This window comes from Crocuta crocuta, unplaced genomic scaffold (genome assembly GCF_008692635.1).
Source record: "Crocuta crocuta isolate KB4526 unplaced genomic scaffold, BGI_CrCroc_1.0 scaffold234, whole genome shotgun sequence".
Taxonomy (NCBI): Eukaryota; Metazoa; Chordata; class Mammalia; order Carnivora; family Hyaenidae; genus Crocuta; species Crocuta crocuta.
In genome coordinates this window covers 567,122-583,578 of record NW_027529647.1, presented here as the reverse complement: position 1 = coordinate 583,578, position 16,457 = coordinate 567,122, and the positions used below count along the sequence as shown (strand labels likewise).

The window sequence follows — 16,457 nt, the reverse complement described above, 5'->3', positions numbered from 1 at the left end:
AAAGGTGAAAACAGCTTGCCCAAACTGTAGGGCAGATATAACTGGCATGTGAATGCATAGTAGGCCAGCATCAAATCCAAAATCCAAATATTTCCCCCAGAGTAATTCCCTGGTACCTGACCATCTGGACACTTCACCTTCAGATAATGTTAAGACACTAAATAACATTTGCTGATCACTGATCACTAAGAACCCTTCTCCCTTCAGAAGTGTTTGGAGATCCTTACCCTTTGTTTCCTTTCATTGTCAACTGCCTAGCCACGAAAAGGTAACATGTTAGCCTGTGGTAATTTTATTTTTAAATACCTTTTTTTTTAAGTTAAAAAAATATATATTTATTTTGAGACAGAGAGAGGCACACAGAAAGAGAGGGAGAGAATCCTAAGCAGGCTCCACGCTGGCAGTGCAGAGCCCAATACAGGGCTTGAACTCACAAACTAGGAGATTATGATCTGAGCTGAAAGCAAGAGTCAGATGCTTAACTGAGTGAGCCACCCAGATGCCCCTTATATAACTTTTTACATGGAATTCTACCAAAGGAGTTTAAAAAGCTTAAAAGATATTGTATCTACAGCGGCCCTGAATCTACTTGCTTATGAATCCCCTCAAAAAAACTTTAGCCAGGGGCGCCTGAATGGCTCAGTCGGTTAAGCGTCTGACTTCGGCTCAGGTCATGATCTCTCACGGTTCGTGGGTTCGAGCCCAGCATCTGGCTCGGTGCTGACAGCTAGCTCAGAGTCTGGAGCCTGTTTCAGATTCTGTATCCCCCCTCTCTCTGACCCTCCCCTGCTCATGCTGTCTCTCAGAAATAAATAAAACATTAAAAACAAAACAAAACAAAAAAAAAACTTTAGCCAGGAATCATATCCTCTCCACCACTACTAATACTTTAGATTATTTTCGTGTTTGGTAAGTGCATCTTTTTCACTGGCTTCACTTGTGTACCTGGCTAAGTGCTAAAATTCACTCAACTCCAATTTTCTGTCTTATCTGTAGTATTTGTTATACAGATCAGTTTATTCTTTTGATCTTCCAGCATTTTTAAAATTCTAAGGACACAAAGGCTTTTATACCTCTCGTAATGTCATCAAGCCCCCACTTTCCATGAGTTTCCACTTTTGTTCTAGTCTTGTGTACATCTTCATTTAGGTAACCAATTGGACCAACCATACTGCCTCTCTCATTCTCAAGCACAGTTCTTCACCCCAGGTGGGGAGCCTCTCTCTGCCCACACATTCAACTTAACATCCAGTTGTTCATGGTCTTCCTACTGCCTGCAATGCCCTTCTTCTTGCCTATTCAAATTCTATCCATCCTCCAAGGGTGGATTCTAATCCCATCTCTTCCATCAGACTTCTCTGACCTGCCTGTTCTCCACTACTCTCTCCTTGTTCTAGAACACTTTAATAATCAATCACCCATATCACTCATTCTGCATGTATTCCCATCTGAAATGTTTATGTCTTGTTACTCAAGTTCCTGAAAAGCAAGGACCACAACATTCACCTTTCTCCAGAAGTTCCCTTCAGTGTCAGAAACTTGAATTTGCTAATAAAACAATTAGCACTTCTTTTATGTATCAGAATAATCTTTGTTGTCAAGTCAATGGCATTACCAGAATATTCCTGCTTCCAGAGTATCTCTGGCTCTCACAACTCTTGGGCCAGTGACTACCTTAAAATATTGTCATCAAAAGACTGTTGTTTTGTGACAGAGAACAGGGCTGAGTATATGAGTAGATCTGCATGGTGAAGGTAGACATACCAGTTAAACTCTCAACTGGGATAAGTACTCAGCATATAAACTCCAGAATGAGTAACACTGTTTGTAAGAGATTTTGCTATAGAATATATCACTTTGTAGAAACGTGTATTTTAACCACTGGTATTAGATTCCTCAAAAAAAGTCACACACACTTTTTTCAAAGCAAAAGCTACATTTTTCTCTAAGAATCATAAGTGGAAATACAACTATGTAAAGCATCTAGCTAGACCCAGGTAATCAGATCCATGAAATAATGAAAAAGCTGAATAAATCATTGGAAACTCAAGTAAATACATATTTTGCCCCTCACTGTGACCTATATGTTGTATATCAAGAATCTCAAATCAATGGTCCTGATTTAAACTCTAGGACAGATCTGGTTAAAAAGCTCTACTGTTACAACGTTGCAGAAAGTCACCTAGTTTTACAAAGAACAGAATCAAACAATTACTTCTCTTATAATAAAGGTTTCAGTTTTTTTTTTTCAGTATATACCTCATACATGAACCGCAATGATAAACAGCCATTAAGAGAACCAAACGTGGTTCTTATAAAAGGAACTACCTATGGTGTTGGATAAAAAGATGAGAGAAATTTTCTTATTGTAATTATCATATTAAGAAGATAGTGAATCCTATTTCTTACTGACATTGTTATTGGCCCCAGAACAATTTCTATGAGCTAAGAATAGCATCTTTTATTCAGATATAAAGCCAGAACGATATGCCATTCTGACAGACTACGGTAAAAATGAACTAAGGTCCCTAGAACATTTTGGCAAGTAGCTCAGATCCAGGATAACGCCCACAGAAAAAGTGAAACTTTTGATGAGCACTACTCACTGATCTTCTGTTCCAAAAAACTTCACAAAGAAGCATTTCTTTCCACGTGGTTTCTTCAAGTCTTTGGGTGGATTAACAATCTAGGGAGTAAAAGGAGGAAAAAAAAGTTTTTTCCATACCTCTAAGTTGGTGAGAAAAAAAAATGAAATAAAAGAAAAGGAATATTCTTGAAAAGAACCCAGGCCCTACTACATGTCCAAACCTGGCACTTTCCTACTGAGATGTGTGGAAAAGTGCAAATATTCTAGGAACTTCTAGAATACATCTACCAAGTAGCAGTGTTTGGTAGGTAGAAAATCCCCTTCACTGCAAGAGCCCTGTTTTAAAAGCAGTTAAAACTAAGATCAAAGTCAACCAACCCCCACAATCACGTGACCCTTAAATCACTGAAGAAATGCAGAGAACACTCTTAAAAAACACTTCTGTGAAGTAATAAGGTAAGGTGGTGATGCACTTCTGATAAGAGGTAAGCCATCGGGTATAGCACTGTTGCACCAGTATGTTGTACACCTGAAACTTCAGTAACATTGTATGTCAATTATGCTTCAATAAAACAAAACACAAAAAACTGCAGGAAGAGCTGAGACAGGTAACGATGACAATGAAGGACAACTGAGGCAATGGATATGCCATATTGCAAAGAGACAGTCTAAAGACATTTCCTGGGCTCCTAGCAAGAATATAAAAACAGAACATTTGGAAAGCTATGACGGATCGCCTCATGCAAAATCTGGAATGCCAACTTCTGCAAAGAGGCACTGGAGCAGCACATATGGTAACATGAAAAGAAGATTTAAACTTAGTTGGGACAAAAATACTTTGACTTTTCACTAACCTACATTTAGATTTCTCTCTTCCTGGAGAATTTATTTTCTTCTCCTTTTGTTACATTTAAGTGTAAAGCTAAATTCAAATTGAAATCGATTTCCAGGATTAAAAAACTTCACCAAAGCCATCTCTGATTCAAGAGATAAGCATTTGCTGCAGATTAAATGACCTGGTTTATATGATATTGCCTTTTCTAAACAATCCGAGAGTAGGGACAGAAAAATTCTGCTATTTAAATAAGTCTAGTTTAAGGATGCCTGGCTGGCTCAGTCAGAAGGGCATGGGACTTTTGATCTCCAGGTGGTGAGTTCAAGCCCCAGGTTGGGTGCAGACACTACATAAATAAGTATACAATTTTTTTTCAAAGTAGGCCCAGTTTAACTAAATACCAGAAATTGAGGGGAACGCATTTACATTCTCCCCTCCTCACACCCAACTTCAGATGTCTTCCATTAATAGCAAGACACTCACCTTTCCTGGCCAAGGAGGATATCGGCCGAGTTTCCCCCTAGAGAAAACACAGAGTCAGCATTTGCCCTGGAAAAGCCAGTCCATCTCCTTCAACCCACTCAACGTGAAATTTATTTTCCTAACTCTCCACCTGCACTCTCAAGTGCCAAAAGGCAAGCTGGCAAACAGGAGTTCTTAAATTGGCTTCCACGGCTGGGCCCAAAAGGCCCAAACTCTTCAGAAATAGAATACAAAAGTGCGTAAGGTATGTGCATTCTTTTGGTGTCAAGGAACACTGAAGAACAAAACCAATCAAGTCACTTGTCTAAGAGCGTCCCCACGACGGGGAGGGCAGTTTGCTCGGTAAACACAGACTTCCCCTTACAAAGTCTGGTTTAATTCACCGCGAAACCAGCCCGACTTTGACATGCTAATGGAAACCTTCCTCTGGGTCGAGAAGAGAGCTACGTCGCTCGAGGGAAGCGGCGACGATCAGTCTTGGTTCGAGCGGTAGTCTGGGACACAGAAGCAGACCACGAGAGGCACCCAAGAAGGCACTGGTTACTGCCAAGCCTTCGGTTGTAAAGGAGAAGTCTCCCTTCCATTTCTTCACGGGGCAGCGCCAGCAGTCCGGTTTCGACACCCCCGGCCAAGCCGCCCGCGCAGGTCGGTTCCATCGCAACGGGAGTTTTGACGGGCTTGCCCAGGCGAGATGGCCCCGGCGGCTCCCCGGTTCTCCCCCTTTCCGGGAAGCCTCCGCAAGACCCCAAGAATCCGGCGTCCGCGGGAGCTGCGCGGCGCCGGAGACTCCCTTCACGGTGTCCGCCGGCGTGCAGGTGCGGAGCGAAGCCCTCCCCCGGGCCGCCTTGGAGCTCAGAGCCCGGCCCGCTGTGGCCACTCTCGGCCTCAGTCCCCCGGGGCCGGGCTGCCCCTTCCGCCCGGCGTCGCTCCCAGCGCCGGCACCTCGTCTCGCCCTCTTTCTGCAGCCTGGAGCGCATAGAAAGGCAGCTCCGGGGCTGGCCGCGAACCCCGCGCCCAGTGAGGGAGCTCCCCGGCGCACCTCGCTTTACCCGGGCCGCCCGGACTCACCACACCAAATCGCCGAGCCGCAGACTCACAGCCGCCATCTTACCACCCAACCACCACCGACGCACGGGCCGCCGGGAACCTCAGGTCGCCCCGGCACCGCCCATTGGAGTGCCTCCGGCCACGTGACGGGGGCCGGCTGTCACCGGCCACGCCGCTGCTCTGACGTCACCGCGCCCGCAGGGGTTCATTGGCGGCCGAGCGGCACGTGACCCGGGCGCCGCGGTCTCGGCGCGCCGGAGCCCGGAGACTCCCGGCTCCTTCCCCCTCCCTCCGCTCGTGACAACGAAGCGCCCGCGGTCTGAAGCGGCGGAGGCGGTGGTGAAGGTGCTGCCGGCCGAGTGCGCGAGGGAGCCGGCCCTGCGGCCCGCCCTGCCCCTGGCCTCCAGCCCCCTCCTGTCCGCGCTTCCATTAGGGCCGTTAGTCCGGCGCGAGGGCCGGCCGTGTCGCCGCTCCGGGAGCTGCCCTGACGGACCTCGGCGCGGCCTGGAAGCCAGCCTCCGCCCGAGCCCGGGGCCCGCACCCGGCGGGTTCTGCGTGGCCTCGCTCGGGGCGGGGGCGGACGGATCCTTCCGNCGGCATGAGGACCGCCGCGGGGGGACGAGTGCGGCCCGTGGGGCCGTAGCCTGCGTCGCGCCGGGGACAAAGGTGCGTGTCTTTGTCGGGACCGGGCTCTCACATAAGCCTTGTTGTAGTTTGACACTTTTAGAGAAGTTGGGAGCTGGCTGTTGTGACAACAGGAAGGCGGATGCTCGCGTAGTTTCAGTATGTGAAAACCGAGTTATTGAATGGGGAACTTGCTCACGTCAGTTGAGCACAGGGCCCAAACATCCCGGAGGGGAAATAAACAGTTTTGGAAAGGTTCCAGTCCCAGTGGTAGATTCCGAGTAAGTCTTCAGTGTCTATTTAAGAGTTTTTGTTGAGTCGCCCTCGCCTTGAAAAGGTGGCGGATCCATACGCACCTCCTGTAGGCGTTTTTGTCTTACAGAAGTTGGTTGTAAGAGCGTTTTGTTTTGTTTTTAGCGAGTTGGCTTGTCCGCAGCCTGGAATTTTTTTGACTTCGGTTTCCCCAGAGTGCCGGCAGTTAGTTTCAGGAGCTGTCATTTGCTGTTTTGTCTTAAGGACAAACCAATAATTGGAAGCGCATTTAAGATTCCAGGAAATGGTTGCATAAAATTAAACATATGTTACTAATTTAAAAACTTAAAATTTGAGGAATTGAAGGATAGCTTAATGATTTGATAAAATATCCGAATTGTAAGTCAACATCCCATTGGACCTAGAGGCATTCCCATGGGAGTCAGAACATGGTGAAAGATACATGTTTAATATTACCCTGGAAGTTTTAGCCAATGCAATAAGACATGAAACAAAAACAAACACTTCAGAAAGTAGACAAAATTCTCATCGGACAGCCTATTGTGGGAAAAAAAAAAGTTAAGGAAAAGCCACTAAAATAAATGTTTTACAAGATCAGCAAACAAAACTTAATTTTTCTGTTTTACTGATAATAGGTTTGAAAATACAATAGTTAAGAGGATGTATAATTAAAAACACACGTTTTCTGGAAACCAAGATGCAACAGACAACTAGCGTTTCTTGGATGATGTCAATTGAGGTTTTTTAAGAGGCACGTTTTTATGTGCACAATTCTGTGCTTTTTTAGAGTGATGTTCACCTTGTTGAAGTTGAGTATTTAAATGCTTAGGTTTTCTTAAGCCTTTTAAGTTTTACTTCCCCAAATTCTTTCATTTACAAATGGAAGAATAGTTATATAGAAATAAGAGTATGTGATCCTTGACAGAGCTTCAGTTAAGGTACTAATTTAACCGATTATAATTCCCAAACAATGAACTCTTTTTACAACGTTAAATCCCCTTAAATGTGTTTAATTACATTTAAAGTTTTTATGTTCTTTCAAATACTTCTAATTTCTAAAATGGTGAACTTATAAAATTAATAGTAATATCTTTCCAAAGACCTAACTCTTGTATGTCTGTTAGCTGTATAAATCAGGTTTAAATGAACACTTTCAAACTTCTGTTTTTTTAAGCATTTGAAATTAAAGTTGTAAGTCTAACATTTCAAGTCATTAACATGTCTGATCCTCTTAAGTATTTCACATAACTTAGTAACAAGTAGCAAGCAGTAATCATGATTACAAAATATATCCAAAATGTAACTTGTAAGTGTTAATATGTTACAGGTTTGATTTATTCTCTAGTCTTGTTTCTGTAATTTCTTAGGCCTGCAAAGTCACACAACTGAGAGAAGCAGTTTTACCATCTAGGTAAATGAAGTTACAGTGTCTAAAATGTGGATCATGATAAGGTTACATTTTAAAAATTACTGCCTGGACAGGGCCAGTGCCCTGGTTGGCCCTTTTGGGGTTAACTTCCTACATCCCATGAGCTGACTTACAGCTTCCCTTCCTGTAGTGAAACTACTGCTTTTGTCAGTGGAGGATCTTTAAGCCTCACCTTTGAGCTGTGATTTATTTTCACAACCCAGTGCATCATGAATGTCCTTGGGAGCCTTGGAAGTTTCTTGTAGGGGAATTTCTTTTCAGCATTTGCACGATGGGTTTTTGCACTGCCAACGTGTTTTGCTGCTAATCACTTGACTGCCTACTTAGAATTATTTCAACTCTTTTTTTTTAAAGTTTATCTTGAGAAAGAGAAAACATGAGCACAGGTGGGGGAGGGGCAGAGAGAGGGAGAGACAGAATCCCAAGCAGGCTCTGCACAATCAGCACAGAGCCTGACATGGGACTCGAACTCATGAACTGTGAGATCATGATCTGAGTCAAAATCCAGTTGGACATTTAACCAACTGAGCCGTCCAGGTGCCCCTTAACTCTTCAGTTTTAGTATTTTACTCCCTGGTGTTAGAGATCACAATTTTTGGTCATAGTAGAAAGCATAAATACTGCCTAGGTACTAGTATACGTTCTTATGTGGCTATGTATGATATGTGTAAATCTTCCTGAATTAGTCACTGCTTATTCATTACTCCCAAAATATAGTGAGCCTTTCTTGGGAACTTGTCAAAATGATTCTAAAATTGATCTGAAATAATAAACAGACTGGAATCGCTAAGTATTACTTTTAAAAGAAGAATAATAAAGATGAACCTTTGATTGAAGATATTAAAATACACCATAAAAATTTTCACAACAGTGTAGTGCTTGTTAAAGAATGTCTGGTTATACCGGATTAATCTAACAGTTTGGATTTCCGTAATAGACTTTAGGATGTCTAATACATTTCTATTTAACACATGCCAAATCAGCGCTGGAAAGAAAGGCTAGTGATAGTTGCTGGGAAGAAGTCTAGTTAGAGTTCAATGTGAAAAAGAATTAAAAATTTTTATCGTATCTCAAATCAAAATTAAACAGTAAATAACAACAGGAAAAAGCACAACAGGGATTATGTATCTATAAAATATCAAAAACTCATATAAATCAGTTTTCAAAAACCACAGTTTTGTCAGCAATTCCCTTCATGCTGGATATTGAGGTTGTTTTTATCATTTTTCCTATCCTGCAATGAATATCCTTACTTACTGTCATGGTAGAAAGTTCACAGTAGGAAAAAAAAGTTCACACTACAGTGTGAGTTATGTAAAACAAGACATAACATTATACACAAAGCACATGCAAAATTATGTGTGTACGTATATACACACGCACATATGTGTGTGCGTGTGTATTGCTATATTTATATTCTGTAAACCCTTGGAATTCTGGGCTTTACAATCTGTTTTGACCATTCCCAAGCAACTTTGAAAGTCTCTGGTATGTGATAATTTTTCGATTTGCCAAGAGCCAGCTTTGGGTGGAAGAGGCTGGTGCATTAGGAAATGAGCTGAGCCACAGTCCTCTGGAGACATTGGTTTTCTACTTATCCCAGAGGAGGCAGTACCTTCTGTGAGCTGTTGAAAACTTTGTCATTGTGAAAACTGACTTTAAATGAAAGTATAGTGCTGGTGATGACAGTGTAGAGATCTTAAGAAAGAGATTATTCTCCACCAGAAAAGTGTTGGATAAATTAAATGAAAAATATTCTCTGGTGGTCTTTGCAATTTTGAGGATTCTTTAAGGGTCTGTCAGCATAGATTCTCTAACATCAAGGATCTTTTGACTAGGTATAGAAAAAAAGACTGGAAGGAAGTGTACTGAACACTGATTATCTCTGAATAATAGGATTTTGGGTGATTTACATGTATGTATAAAAATATTAAGGTGAATAGTAATTGAAGCAGAAAAAAGCACTAGGTGGTAATTAAGGTCAATTTAACAATGGATTCTTCTTGACAATGAGTCTTTTAAGCTTAAATCTGTATAGCTGAACAGGAAAAATCATTTGTATCATCTTGGTTTGACCTGGCCCTTCTTTTAATGTTAACAGAAGCCATGCAGTGACACCCGCTAAGACTTGTTGGTAGCCATGTCGGAGCCCCACAGGGTCCAGTTCACCTCTCTCCCAGGTTCTCTGAATCCTGCATTTTTGAAGAAATCCCGGAAAGAGGACGTTGGGGGAACAGAACAGCATCAGGACTCTGAGCCGGCTGCAGCAGCTGTTCGGATTACACTCACCCTGTTTGAGCCAGATCACAAGCGCTGCCCAGAGTTCTTCTACCCAGAGCTGGTGAAGAACATACGAGGGAAGGTGAAAGGCCTTCAACCCGCAGACAAGGTACACCCCAGCAGCCCCAGACTCTGTCTGTAGGTAGAATGCGTGGGGCATCCTGTGCAAATGGGACTTCTGGGGGTGGAAGCAAGGCTCACAAGGCTTTTGCTGCCCTGAGACCGCAGCATTCAGCCCAAAGCAGCCACAGGGTGTGCTGACTTTGCCTCTGGGCCGGAAAGGATAGAATTCTTTCTAGAACCATGACTGTTCATTCACTGGAATTTTGTGCTGGACATTTTTCTTTTCAATGAAATCTCACTCTGCCTACTTAGTGTAAGGACAGACGAGAAAAGACACTGATAGCTCATCTCTTCTGAACTATCTTCTGGATAGTTTCTTTACCTGGATGAATAGATACCTAATTTTGTGGGAGTTTTTTTGTTGTCGTTTTGTTTTATTTGCTGGAATTAGGTTGTAGCCTTCAGGTCTTTTGAGAATCAGTTTGATTTCTTAAATGTTTTTTATTATTTATTTATTTATACTTATTTATTTGTAAATATTTATTTTGAGAGAGAGTGAGCAAGCAGTGGAGGGGCAGAGAAAGGGAGGCAGAGGATCCCAAGCAGGCTCTGCACTCAGCACAAATCCCGATAAAGGACTTCAACTCACGAACCATGAGATCATGACCTGAGCCGAAATCAAGAGTTGGACGCTTAATGGATTGAACCACCCAGGCATCCCTCTTAAATGTTTTTTAAATGACCTATTTATTTTCCTGGCAGATTTGTTTTCTTTTTCTTTTTTAATTTTTTTAACATTTTTATTTATTTTTGAGACAGAGACAGAGCACGAGCTGGGGAGGGGCAGAGAGAGAGGGAGACACAGAATCCGAAACAGGCACCAGGACTGATCTGTCAGCACAGAGCCCGACGTGGGCTCAAACCGACGGACTGCGAGATCCTGACCTGAGCTGAAGTTGGATGCTTAACCGACTGAGCCACCCAGGCGCCCGTTTTGCTTTTTAGCATGGAACTTCTCAAATGTGCACAGACTAGGACAGTAGTATAATTAATAAGGCCCATGTACCCATCACCAGCTTCAGCTATTACTGAAGTTTTGATAATTCATTAACATGGAAAAATTTTTTAAAACTCTTTACTGAATTCTGTATATAATAAAAGTACGTATACGGTAAATTCACAGTTTGATGTGTTTTCACAAACTCAACACACCCATGTAACCTGTAGCTGGATTATAAAAATGTAACATTTTCCAGAACACCAGAAACCCTTCTCCTGCCCTTCCAAAATACTGTTGAGGCCCAGTGCCATGATTTCTGAGAGCCTAAATCAGTTTTTCACTTTTTTTCTAAGTTTAAGTTTTTTAAATGTTTATTTTTGAGAGAGAGAGACAGACACAGAACGTGAACGTGAGTAGGGGAGGGGCCGGGGTGGGGGGGGTGCGGAGACACAGAATCCAAAAGAGGTTCCAGGCTCTGAGTTGTCAGCACAGAGCCTGATGCAGGACTGGGATTCAAGAATGGTGAGACCATGATCTGAGGTGAAGTCAGATGCCCACCTGACTCCACCCCGGAGCCCCAAGTTTGTTTATTTTTGAGGGAGGGAGAGTGTGAGCAGGAAAGAGGCAGAGAGGGGGAGACATAGAATCCCAAGCAGGCTCTGCTCTGTTAGCACATAGCCTAATGCAGGGCCCAAATTCACAAACCGAGATCATGACCTGATGAAACCAAGAGTCGGCCGCTTAACCGACTCAGCCTCGCAGGTGCCTCTAGTCTTGCACGTGTTTGTATTTTATGTAGATGGGATCCTACAGTATGAGAGGAAGCAGGTGAAGAACACAAGCACCTCCATGGAGCACTGTGCAAGGCTGAGGCCCGGGTTAGTGGGGTCCTGCACTTGGGAGTGTTTTGGTCTCTAGAATGGCTCTTAGTAAAATAAGGATCAGCCTAGTACCTGGCTTGCAGGGTGTTTGAGGGTAGAATGAGATCATGTAGGCAAAATTTCTGGCAGCAGAACTCAGTGGCCAGTGCCCCTTCAGTCTGATTCACTGTTGTGCTGTTTGGGGTGAGTGCCTTTGGTTAGAAGCATTACCTGCTTTCTTTGCTCAGATAAAAATGTGTTTCCTTGATTAAGATCAGCTTCCATTAGCTGAGTGGAAGCCAGTAAGTTTGTGCCAAGGGTCAACCTTTTATATTTGGGCTAGTGGGCAAGATGAGGAAAAATAATTTCAAACCCATGCAAGCTTCCTTTTCCAAAGTAGGAATGGGATCATCTTCCTTGAGAGGAAAAGACAGTAGCAGAGATTGGTTAAAGTCTTTATTTATGGGCTCAAACCAAATCAGTAGGAATTAGAATTCCAGTACCCTGATTTCACCTTTCTTGGGGGTCCAGGTGTCCTCCTCTATTGGAGAAAAATGTATGGAGCATACACAGAGAACTTTGGATTCATTTTCAGGGGATTCACGGCTGGCCTTCAGATTCAGAACTTGTGATTCTTTGTGTCTACTCTGTGGTGTTCAAAATATTATGTAACCTGACAGATTCATGTATTAATTCACTTACCATATACTTGTAATGTAAAAGAATTGTTCTAGATGCCAAGGAGTATATAAAGGTGGAGAAGCCACTATCACAGCCTCAAGGGAACTTTTGGTCTTGTATTTTAGACTTGGGCCAATATAGGTAACAGGTGTTACAATGTGGTAATTGTTTAAGTCTGGTACAAATACAAGCCCTGGAGGACTTGGACAGAGGAGAGCTTACATCTTGGATGCTGTGTTTGGACAGAGCTGGACCTTCATATGTTCAGGAAGTAGTGCTTTTGGATAACTACTGTTTGCAAGACATGAAGGCATGCACATTTAATCCAGGACTGCTCTTTAAAATTATTTTTTTAATGTTTTTATTTCTGAGAGAGAGAGGGGGAGAGAGAGAGAAAAAAACAGTGTGATCGGGGGAGGGTCAGAGAGAGAGAGAGAGACACTGAATCCGAAGCAGTCTCTAGGCTTTGAGCTAGCTGTCAGTATAGAGCCAGACGCTGGGCTCGAACCCACGAACCGTGAGATCATGACCTGAGCCGAAGTCGGACGCTTAACAGACTGAGCCAACCAGGCGCACCAAAGACTGCTCTTTATTGTTAGACTTTCTTAAGACTATTTTAACCACTTAAGTTGTATGTGGTCATTATAGAAAAATTATAATATACAGATGAGTGCGTGTTTTAAAGACCACTCATTTGTGATGCCTGCATCAGATGTATGTTCCCTAATATCTCATTATACATATATACCCTCAATCATTTAACTGATATATTATGGGTGAGTGGGCTTTCAGGAGGCACAAATGGGAGAGTGAGGCAATTAATTGAGTTTTGTCTTCAGACAGGCATCGAATCTTTAGTGATTTTGGTCTACTCTGAAGTCTTAAATGTATTTGGTACAGGACACCTTTATTAAAATGAAGGTTCCTCACCAAAGAAACCTAGGGTCCCAACTCTGGAAAATGTTCTTGATGAGAAAAATGCAACAGTTTACAGAGTAGAAATAAACTTTGGAAATCCATGTGAAAATATTTGGAGTGAGTAGTGATATTGGGGGAAAAGACGAGATTACTGACCCATCAAGATAAGCCTCTAAGGAAAGGGAATGCTGTGAACCTGGGTTTGACTTCTGGTAGCATTGAGGGAAGTGCAAGTTCATACCACTCTTCCAACCAGTAAGGCAGAATAGCCCTCAAGGCCTTGGACTGCTTTTAGTGGGTTCTTAACCTTTTTGAGCCATTAATTGTTTTAGAAGTCCAATGAAGCCAGTGTACCTTCTTAGAATAATGTTTTTAAATATATAAAATAATATTTAGGAGTTCAGGGGAAACCAACTGTATTGAAACACAGTTTTGTGTAGGTTGAGCATCCCTGTGTAAAGGCCGTTTACCATTTTTGGAGCCCTCTGGGACCTAGTGCTATGGTGGGCCATTGTACACATTCAGTTAAGTTTTGTTGAATTACATAAATGGAAACTTGACTTTCTTAAACAGGCAATTAAACACTGATGGGACAGTAGCATGTGTTTTCCCTTTCCTGAAAAACAGTTGTTTTTATTCAATTTATGTGTATTGAGTAGTCACTACTGCAGTCAGATATTATGAATAGGATTGTGGGAATTTTTTTATGGCTCTTATTTTTGTGGAATGCTCTCTTTACAGAAGAAAGATCTCTCAGATCCTTTCAATGATGAAGAGAAGGAAAGGCATAAAGTGGAGGCCCTTGCCCGGAAATTTGAAGAAAAATATGTAAGATTCCTCTCTTGGGCAACAAAACAACCTCATTGAGTGGGAGAGGTTTCCAGACATTTTTATGTGCCTTTAGTGGATTATCATCTAAACAAGTACAGGGGTTGGAGAGAACAAAATGCAGTTATTAGTTAAATGCATTAAGGTATAGAAAATGCATGTGTCAGGCACTAGTGTGTGAAGCTAAATGGATGAATGAGCAAGAAGGGCCTTTTACTCCTAGAATTTATGCTTAGAATAAATGTTTTGCATACAAAGCCATTTAGTTTCTTCTTCTGTCTTAGGCCATGTTATGCGGACACAAATCTGTTCTATTTTAAAAGGTCTTCAGGGAAGGGGGTGTGGGGTGGGTGTAAGGTGTGTGTGTGTGACTGTTCCATGCTTTACAACGTTTAGTCACTAGTTGATGGAATTCAAAGCAACAGTTAATTCTATGTATCAAAAAAAGCATGTGACCTTAGAATTAAACATTTGTTAAAAGGGTAGGCCTCGTGTTAGGTGTTCTTACCACAGTTAAACATAGAAAAATCACATGACCTATTTTAAATTTTAGGGTGGAAAGAAACGTAGAAAAGATCGGATACAGGACCTGATTGACATGGGGTACGGTTATGATGAATCGGACTCCTTCATTGATAATTCTGAGGCGGTAAGTCCTTACTAAAAATGCCATTGAAACCACCTTAGCTCCTACTGATGATGGCCTGGAGGTGGGGAAGGGGTCAGTGTGGGGATGCCTTCAGTGTGAAGAAAGAGCTGGCCTGGTGAGACGGGGGAAGTGACACCCTTGATCTGGCCTTGATTCCCTTCCTCACTGAAAGTGATGACCAGATCTATCCAAACATCCTTCAGCTTGGACATTGGTGGTTGGCCAGAAGCAGGTCTTAGCATCTGTCTGAAACGTGATGGAAGAACACAGTCACATCTGCTTTGTCAAGACCCTCTCTGCACCTGTGGACTTGAGTACCAGAACATGTAGCTGACTGTTTGTTTTCTCCCCTTTCAGTATGATGAGCTTGTTCCTGCTTCTTTGACTACAAAGTATGGAGGATTTTACATTAACTCGGGAACTCTGCAATTTAGACAAGCATCAGAATCTGAAGATGACTTCATTAAAGAAAAGAAGAAAAAATCTCCAAAGGTTAGAACAGTATTAGATTTTGGATTTTGGAATTGCTCTTTTTTACATTACTTGACAAGGTCAGTAGGTGACTTACCAGAACATGTGCTGGCTTAGGATGGCTCAGGAGATTGGCGGAATGGCATGAGCTGTACCGAGGCTGACAGGTCACTTCTCACACCCGGAGTGTGGCGAGGTGCTGTGGACGTGGAGCTGTCTGTGCTTGTGTCCCAGCAGGCTTGGTAGGGATTCATTTCTCAAAGTGGTTTCAGGACAGGGACTAGGGCCATGAAGGGTGCGGAGTGAGGGGAGTTTGCACCAGCCGTGCTGTGTTCTTCTGTGGACACGTTCAGTTCCCAGGGCTGTCACCCCAACAGAAACAAGTTAGCCTTAAGATAAGTTTATTTTGAAACCTACCTACCACTGCTCGTGTGTGTAAAACGACGTAGGGCCTGCATACAGCTTACTTGAAGTAGAAAAGTTCAGGCTACAGAGTGGCCTGTTGCCTCAGCCCTGGGTGCTTCCAGGAGACCCCGCCAGTGGGAATGCCTTGTTGACCTGCTGCAGGTCTGTGATCCAGGGACTGGCCTGAAAGCTGTTGTTCATGAAGAAGGGGAGACAGCTCTCAGGATGAACCCCGGGCGGAGCAAGGCCAGTGCTGTGTAGTGCACTTGCTCCCTGAGTTAGGGAGCCGTGTAACTGTGCCTTGTCTTTAATTCTCAGAAGCGGAAGTTGAAGGAAGGTGGTGAGAAGATAAAGAAGAAGAAAAAAGATGACACTTATGACAAGGAGAAGAAATCGAAAAAGTCCAAGTTTTCCAAAGCCGGGTGAGAGGCAGCAGATTCTTTGCTAGGACGAAATCTGAGCTGTTAGGGCAGGACACCTGGGAGCTGATGCGCCCCCCTCCTCACAGCTTCAGAAGAGGCAGCAGGGCCTGGCCTCCCGGTCCCCGTCACTCGTCCCACAGTGCCACCGTGGGCAGTCAGTGTTCTCACCCCTCTGTGTGTCAGACATCGGAGTTGGCTCTGTCCCTCTGTCGGTGTTGGTAGCTATTTCTGTCACTGTGTGACTGCTGATGTTTCTTGTTCTCTTGGGCACCCCTCCTCTGCCCCACTTCTCCTGTCTCTGCCACTTTCTTGTCTTCTCTGGTCCTGCTTTCTTCACCTCACTCGGTCTCACCCCAGCTGCCCTTCAAGTTGCTGCTGTTTCTCCGCTGCTCCTGCTTTTTCCCTTTAAACATTTTTCTTGCCCCCACCACTTTTTTGCAACCTTTTATTTCAGCCTGGCAGTGGTTTTTAAAAACACATCGATATTTAGCATTCTGTGACATTGTTCTGCTAACCTGTATTAACTCTCAAGCTTTGGTCCCAGCAAGAAGGAGCTCCCTATACCAAGAGGAGGGAGGAGGAGTAACAGGGTGGCCCTGTGG

At 43.3% G+C, this 16,457-nt stretch overlaps 2 protein-coding genes across 4 annotated transcripts in view; one reads left to right on the top strand and one right to left on the bottom strand.

Moving 5' to 3' along the window:
- The window catches only part of GLYR1 (glyoxylate reductase 1 homolog), a 33,599-nt gene extending 28,538 nt beyond the window's left edge, over window positions 1-5,061 (bottom strand). For both annotated transcript variants that reach the window (XM_077762486.1, XM_077762487.1), the window contains exons 1-3: window positions 4,974-5,061; window positions 3,906-3,942; window positions 2,607-2,686 (exon numbers count right to left, since the gene is read on the bottom strand). In XM_077762486.1, coding sequence (XP_077618612.1) covers window positions 2,607-2,686; window positions 3,906-3,942; window positions 4,974-5,011 — 155 coding nt within the window. In that variant the 5' untranslated portion in view covers window positions 5,012-5,061. The remainder of the gene's footprint in view (window positions 1-2,606; window positions 2,687-3,905; window positions 3,943-4,973) is intronic.
- A 483-nt stretch (window positions 5,062-5,544) lies between these two features.
- UBN1 (ubinuclein 1) overlaps window positions 5,545-16,457 on the top strand; it is a 38,670-nt gene continuing 27,757 nt past the window's right edge. For both annotated transcript variants that reach the window (XM_077762485.1, XM_077762484.1), the window contains exons 1-6: window positions 5,545-5,618; window positions 9,380-9,667; window positions 13,822-13,908; window positions 14,462-14,557; window positions 14,915-15,049; window positions 15,752-15,855. In XM_077762485.1, the coding sequence (XP_077618611.1) occupies window positions 9,419-9,667; window positions 13,822-13,908; window positions 14,462-14,557; window positions 14,915-15,049; window positions 15,752-15,855 (671 nt within the window). In that variant the 5' untranslated portion in view covers window positions 5,545-5,618; window positions 9,380-9,418. The remainder of the gene's footprint in view (window positions 5,619-9,379; window positions 9,668-13,821; window positions 13,909-14,461; window positions 14,558-14,914; window positions 15,050-15,751; window positions 15,856-16,457) is intronic.